Raw genomic sequence first — 7,464 nt, 5'->3', positions numbered from 1 at the left:
TTCCGTTGACCAAAACACCAGCAAAAAGCAGAATAAAGACGTTGGCTCTCTTCATGGCTTCTCAGAGGCTTGTGAAGGGCCCAAACTAAAATCAGCAAGGTTGATGCTCCATTTATAGACAGACACAAGTACGTGGGTAATCTCAGTGTTTGAGCAGGTGTATTGCAGGCTAAACATATTGCAGTCAATTAATGTTATACTGAACAAACATATAAACGCAACATGCAACAAGTTCAACGATTTTACTGAGTTACAGTTCATATAAGGAGATAAGTCAATTGAAATAAATTCATTAGGCCCTAATCTATGGATTTCACATGATTGGCCGGGGGTGCAGCCATGGGTGGGCTTGGGAGGGCATAGGCCCAGCCAATCATAATTCGTTTTTCCACACAAATGGGCTTTATTACAGACAGAAATAATCTTCAATTTCATCAGCTGTCCTAGTGGCTGGACTCAGACTATCTGGCAGGTGAAGAAGCCAGATTTGGTCCTGGGCTGGCGTGGTTACATGGTTGTGAGGCCGGTTGGACGTAATGCTAAATTCTCCAAAACGACGTTGGAGGAGTCCCCAGCACAAGGTGCACTTGTGTTATGATCATGCTGTTTAATCAGCTTCTTGATGTGCCACACCTGTCATATGGATGGAGAAATGCTCACTAACAGGGATGTAAAAAAATGTGCGCACACAATTTGAGAGAAATAAGCTTTTTGTGAATATGGAACATTTCTGGGATCTTTTACTTCAGCTCATGAAACATGGGACCAACACTTTATATGTTGCTTTATATTTTTGTTCAGTATAGTTTGCAACATCATCTCACAAAGAAAGGGTTTTCGTTTTTGATGAACAGTTGATGACATTTTGATTAACTATCCCTCTAAACCCTCAGTTTACAGTCATTCTCATGGTTTGCGGGGAAGCAAGTAAGAATTTCTTTCTCAGGGGCTCATTGGTTGGCTGTTACAGTAGTTCCACAATTAGACTGACAATATCTTTGAAAATGTTTATTTGACAGAAAATCAATTTATAATCAATAAACTACATTCTGTACATTGCATTCGCATTACATCTGTACAACAATGCCTTATAATAATAATTGACAGGTATTTTGTGTGTACTCTCAGAGTGATGTCTCTTTGGGGTCCTTGGTCTCTGTTGCTGCAGGCCTGAAGGACAGAATCTCTGTGAATGTGTGACCTGTAGAATATATTATCACAAGAAATGACTAATTAGTTACTCTGTAGACTCTATAACTTTTTCTTCCTCTTTCTTTCTCTCAAGCTGAATGTGTTATCACCCATCCATCTCCCTCATCTCTTCCTTGTCTTCTTCCTCTCCCTTTATCATGTGGAATGATCAAAGGAATGCTTTTCCTTAAACCCTCTTCCTAGGGAAAGGGGATACCTAGTCAGTTGCACAACTGAATGCATTCAACCGAAATGCGTTTTCCGCATTTATCCCAACTCCTCTTAATCAGAGCGGTTCAGGGGTCTGCCTTAATCGACGTCCACGTCATCGGCGCCCGGGGAGCAGTTGTTGTTGGGGGTTAAATGCCTTGCACAAGGGCAGAACGGCATAATTTTCCACCTTGCTGGCTTGGGGATTCAAACTAGCGACCTTTCAGGTAACTGGCCCAACGCTCTTAACCGCTAGAACACCTGTCAGCCAATCCTCCATCTCTCCCCTTTTTTCCCCTGCCTGTATCTCTTCCCACTCCCCTCCCTCCCCCCATCTCTTCCTCCGCCCTCCCCCTCCATCCATCTCTCACGTTTCCACTGTTCCAGGGGCAGGTCTGTGTTGTCCATGGAGTGATCGTAGGGCTGGGCCTCAGTCTCCTCCTCTGGTTCTCTGAACTCACTGAAGAAGGGCATGGCCAGCGCTTCCGAGGCACTCACCCTCCGCTCAGGGTCCAGCAACAGCATGCGCTCCAGCACACACACCGCTGCCACACACAGAGGTATACAGTGTCTTTAGTGGTGTTATGGCCAGAAAAACACTCCTAACAATAGTTAGAAACAGTTGCTGTTTATAAACCACTGTTTTTGATCCTTTAGTAATAGACTGTCAAATTCAACTAACTGTGTCTTCACATCATAGTATTGAATGTCTGCTCACCGTCTGAGCTAGCTTTGGAAAAAAGAAAGTGCAAATCTTTCTTCGGTACTTTGGGAAGGCTCCGTATGTAGTTTTTGGCCTGTTAGAAGAGGAGCAGATTTACATGGGAGTGTATGTGGTATTCTGTTTGCATGTGCACTAGTAGGCTATGCTAGCTTTGAATGTGTACTATCTGAATGTATTTTGAGTGCCCACATGACTTACATCTTGGCTTTGTAGCTTCGTCACAAAGTCTGCAGTGGGTGTACCAGTGATCTTCATGATCTCTTTCAGTTGGTCCAGGTCTGTGCTCACCCAGGGGTCAAGGGTCATAGCTCATGTGGTACAGGAAGTCACATTCACATGCTGCTCATACTAAATATATTCTTAGCCATAATAAGCTTATAGAACTAGTCTTTGACTGGTCGATAACATATAATTATGCCTAATGCACCCGCTGATTTGCCTGACAGGATCATTATTAGTACAAAGAGTGTCTCTCTGTGCAGTAGGTGTGTGGGGTGAAGACGGAGAGTAGTAAACAGTGAAAAAGGATACGGTCATTTCCTTTGAACAGCGGCTTCCCCAGCAGCATCTCTGCCATGATGCAGCCCACCGACCAGATATCCACTGACGATAGAGGAGGACAAAAACATACATAGGATTGCATTGTCTTTCAGTACCACGTTTCTACCAAACCAGTTGTTTAACAAAGTTACAAAGATATTGTACACAAATTGTACAAAGAGATAGATCTCCACAGGACCTCATACTGTAGGATATTTTTCTCTTTACAATAGCATGACTAATCATAGCGATAACACTGTTTGTTGACATTAGCAAGTACTGCCATCTTGTGGACAAAGAAGGCAGCCATGAATGAATGTATGAGAGAGACTCACCAGTCTGGGTATAGTGCATCCAATTGAGGATTACCTCGGGGGCTCTGTACCAGCGAGTGACGACGTACCCCGTCATCTCTGTGTCCGTCTGCCGAGCCAGCCCGAAGTCAAGGATCTGAGATAGAGAGATAATTACTTTGGCTACATTGGATTGTCCCTTTCATGACAATAAAGCACAGGAGGTTGGCGTCACCTTAATTGCTGAGGAAGGGCTCGTGGTAATGGCTGGAGCGGAATATTGGAATAGTATCAAATACATGGTTTCCAGGTGTTTGATGCCATTCCATTTGCTCCGTTCCAGCCCTTCGTATGAGCCGTCCTCTCCTCAGCAGCCTCCACTGCAATCAAGTGTATTTCAGTTAAATCGAGGGACAGTGAGACTGAACAGGGAGAGCACAGTGCTCATCACAGGTCTGGTAGTATTATGTATATGTAGTACCTTCAGCTCACAGTCTTCGTTGACAGACAAATTTCCAGGTTTGAGATCCTGTTGGTATGTAGAAAAATTATCATTCTGCCAGACTGATGCAAACACACACGCACACACACAAAGAGCTTCTGATATGGAAAACAGGGTTTGAATAGTAGTGGGCGTGAAAAAGAGCAAGGGCCCCACCCCCAATGCACATAGTTGAAAGGTCAGAGGTTACGCACCCTGTGGATGATCCCTGCAGAGTGGATATACTGTGGGGAGACAAGAAAGACCAGGAAAAGGGAAAGTCATAAAATTTGAAAAAGAGTGTATTCTGTGAAACATTTTAACCTTCTGTATAAACTGTCTTTATTTTGTTTCATATTTGAATGTTGGAGATAAAATGAGCAGTTGAAAGTATATATTTTTTGGAAAATATTTTAAACTGCTTAGAATTGTATATATTGTTCTTGTGAGTGCATGTGTATGTTTTAGTGCCCACGTGACTTGCATCTTGGCTTTGTAGCTTTGTAAAACAAAGTCTGCAGTGGGTGTATGCAACAGTGAAAATGTATGCAACGGTGATCTTCATGATCTCTTTCAGTTCCCGAGTGGGGCAGCGGTCTGCATCTCATTGCTAGAGGCGTTCGATTCCAGGCTGTATCACAATCCGGCCGTGATTGGGAGTCCCATAGGGCGGTGCACAATTGGCCCAGCGTCGTCTGGGTTTGGCCGGGGTAGGCCGTCATTGTAAATATGAATTTGTTCTTAACTGACTTGCCTAGTTAAATAAAATAAATTAAAATGTATGCAACTCTAACCTTGAGTCCTTTCAGCATTTGATAGACCAGGAATTGCACCCTGTCCTGTGACAATCTCTCCATCTTCATCAGTTTCCCCAGGTCAGTACCCATGAATGGCATTACCAGGTAACTGAGAATGACAGGAGAATACTTCATTGTGAATAAAAACATTCAGTTAAATACAATTCAATATATGAACAGGGAGGGACAAAGAGGTACTTACAAGTCATGAAACCTGTCCAATGAGATCTCAGAAGTGAACACATCCAGCAATCCAATCACCTAATCCAAGACAATCAAAGAATAACAGAAAATAAATAGAATAGCTTAACTGGAAAGAAAATGTTTGCATCATGTAGCTCAATTACAGTATCAGGAAATGATTCCCACTTGAAGTCACACACAATTGTGATATGGGGTGTGTCTCTGTCTTTCTAGTGTGAGCCACTGACTACAGTAGATGTTGCTATGAGGCTATTTTTACACAACATGGATTGGTTTCCTTCACAGACGTTCCTTGTGTACCTCTATTAAACTCTACCTACTCCCAGTAGACCTCTTAAAGCAGTGGTCACCAAGTTCAACCCTGGCCCAGGAGACCTACAACATGTACATGTTTAAAATGCCTGATTCACCTTCTCAAATCAAGACTCAGAACCTGTGCCTGCCTCAAATGAACATCTCTATAATCTTGATATTATGTGTTTCTGTGCAGTATTATGGGTTGTGATGTGAATATTACCAGTGTGATCTTTCTGACTACTCTGCTACTGACTAATTGCAAATCGTAAGGAACAGCGGTGTTTGTCTCACTGTGTGCAAAAAATTAACTGTCACTGCAGCCTAGGCCATAAGGATTTAAACAGTTGGTGCTATCGATAAAAGTGTGTTTTAAATGCAGTACTGTAGAGTTGTACCCTTTCATTTTTAGACTAGGCCTAATTAGTGGTGTGAAACAGACACCTTTTCTGTTTATGTGCATTAATCATGAGGTGTGTATTTCAGGAAAGGCCCTCACATTTTCGTGCTTCATGTGCTTGAGAAGCCGGAGCTCTCTGTAGGCCCTCTTGGCGAAGAGCTTTGACTGGAAGGGTCTGTGGAGCTTCTTGATGGCCACCCTCACCCCAGTCCTGCGGTCCTGGGCGGAGCTGCAGCAAGACATGTAGGTACAGGGAAGAAAACACTTTAGCAATGTTGATCATTGGTGGTAGGTCCTACTGAAGAAGGACCCAACTCTTTTTTTTTATTATTGATGCTTGATTAATTATTTACAATCATTTACATCCAAATATCATGTTTTGTTATCAAGTGGTTAGGCCTACTTCAATGAGTAGGGTATTTCTGGAATTCAAGTAGAATCATTTGGTAGGCATATCCCAAGAAACATTGTAGCATTGCGCACAGATCCGAAGACCCTGAACAGATGTAGCCTAGGAAGGCCGATGCACTTCATTCTACATCTTCTGCTCACTAAAATCCAACAAACAATGAGGACAATGGGGTGTTCTTTGTTATGCTTTTCCCGTCTAAACAAAGCCTAAAAAGTCCCTGCCGTGTAAGCTATGTTTAGGAATGAAACAGAAACCGCATAATGTAAAAGTTATGTCTTCACTATTCATCAAATAGCACCGATGTTTGTTGATGACTTAATTCGGACACAATCCAGCACTTCACTGCACAAAAACTTCCTTTTGATAATAACCACATGAAGAATGCACGAGATGAACAGTTCCTCAAAAAAACGCGATGCATATTTTGGGAAGGAGTCACGTCTTCTTGTGGCTTGGTTCGTATCGCCTTCAAATAGGCTATTGTTAACTCCAAATTCGACACTTACGAAGAGTAGCCTACCCATTCTGTCCCAACTCACCATACTGTCCCATAGGCGCCAGTCCCAACCTGCTTTAGCTCGCGGTATCGCTCTGGAACCTCCCATGCCGTTTTGTTTACCTCCTGACCGTAAAATCCTATCCGCGTGCGGACCGACATATCAAAATCAATATGAGGGTCAATGTATCCCCAGCTAACTCTTAATTCATGGATAATAACCCGTTGTTGTGCATGAGACACTTCGTTCTCTCGCTCTCATGTAGCCACCACCACCTACACACTCTCTGGCACTCGGCAAATGCGCAATGCGTTCGGTTGCTAGAGTGGTCTCCAGTGATACGACTAAACAACTCTAACCAGTGGCTGGTCTCACTGGTCTCAGTCGTTTTTTATACCTCAATGGTATCACTGGTGAACACACCATCGCCTGACCTCTCTGGCTTTTGTCATAAAAAGGTCAACACGAGAGTCGCCCTGTGCTATTGATGGGTGTGTCTGTGTCCAGCCATTTTTTTATTTATTTTAATTTAAGTAATTTAGCAGATGCTCTTATCCAGATGAAGGTTAAGCGCCTTGCTCAAGGGCACATCGGTAGAGTTTTCACCTAGTCGACTCGGGGATTCGAACCAGCTACAATCTTAACAACTAGGCTACCTGCCGCCCTGGTTCTTTATTGTCTTACATCAAGTCACAAGGAATGTTGCCAAAAGGCTGTCTGTTGCCATGAGATAGCAAAGAGAGCTAGCCTAGCCTAAAGATAGGGATGAAAGTTATTTGACTGTTTTCCTGGCCTCCCTTGGTCACACTTCCTTTCTGCTTTGCTGATAGTGTTGTTGCTGTTTCTATGCAGGCTCAGAAGTAAAAATGTACATGTAGGATACACACACACACACACACAAACACACATACATACACAATTATTATATGTCTATGACACACACAGTAAGAGAACTGGTGAGGAATTTAGTTTTTATTGATGACAAGAGGAAGAAGAGGATACATGCGTCGTCATGATGATCAGAAGGGTGGTCTCTCATAATACTGTATCCATTCTGTGGCTGAGAGATTATGACATAGTTCAATGTCTGCAGGCATGTTTGTTGGAAACATGCATGAATGGACCTTTAAGGCAAATTGACACATACAAACACACACACAAAAGGCCATGTATACTCAGACATAGAACCTAGAAAGCACTGGAAAGCTACTGTGTGTGTGTGCTGGGAGTATTGATGGAACTTTGGCCATGTGGAGGAGGAATGAGTAGGCTGTAACTCTGGAGTAAAGTCTTTCATAATGCCACAACATGCTATGCCCAGGACAGATTCTCACCACTGACATAGTGCTGCAGACCTGCTTGTAGGCTGCTGCGTGATACTTGGAAAACATAAATTAATTTATGCATAAAAATTAACAGAC

General features: G+C 43.0%; 1 protein-coding gene across 4 annotated transcripts; it reads right to left on the bottom strand.

Moving 5' to 3' along the window:
- Positions 1-993: 993 nt before the first annotated feature.
- Positions 994-6,403, bottom strand: LOC121548705 (mitogen-activated protein kinase 12). Of its 4 annotated transcripts, none has more exons than XM_041860241.2 (12): positions 6,086-6,402; positions 5,234-5,363; positions 4,439-4,497; positions 4,234-4,345; positions 3,655-3,684; positions 3,440-3,487; positions 3,001-3,115; positions 2,657-2,728; positions 2,324-2,403; positions 2,120-2,198; positions 1,773-1,946; positions 994-1,170 (listed from the first exon to the last, which is right to left on the bottom strand). In XM_041860241.2, the coding sequence occupies exons 1-12, from the start codon at positions 6,202-6,204 to the stop codon at positions 1,043-1,045; spliced, it is 1,146 nt and encodes a 381-aa protein (XP_041716175.2). In that variant the 5' UTR covers positions 6,205-6,402; the 3' UTR covers positions 994-1,042. The 4 variants fall into 4 exon arrangements, with proteins under 4 accessions (XP_041716175.2, XP_041716186.2, XP_041716182.2 ...); XM_041860252.2 differs by having other exon boundaries at positions 994-1,201; positions 6,086-6,396; XM_041860248.2 differs by lacking the exon at positions 3,655-3,684 and having other exon boundaries at positions 6,086-6,403.
- Positions 6,404-7,464: the final 1,061 nt, after the last annotated feature.

This window comes from Coregonus clupeaformis, unplaced genomic scaffold (assembly GCF_020615455.1).
Source record: "Coregonus clupeaformis isolate EN_2021a unplaced genomic scaffold, ASM2061545v1 scaf1435, whole genome shotgun sequence".
Lineage (NCBI taxonomy): Eukaryota > Metazoa > Chordata > Actinopteri > Salmoniformes > Salmonidae > Coregonus > Coregonus clupeaformis.
This window is presented reverse-complemented; position numbering and strand designations above follow the sequence as displayed.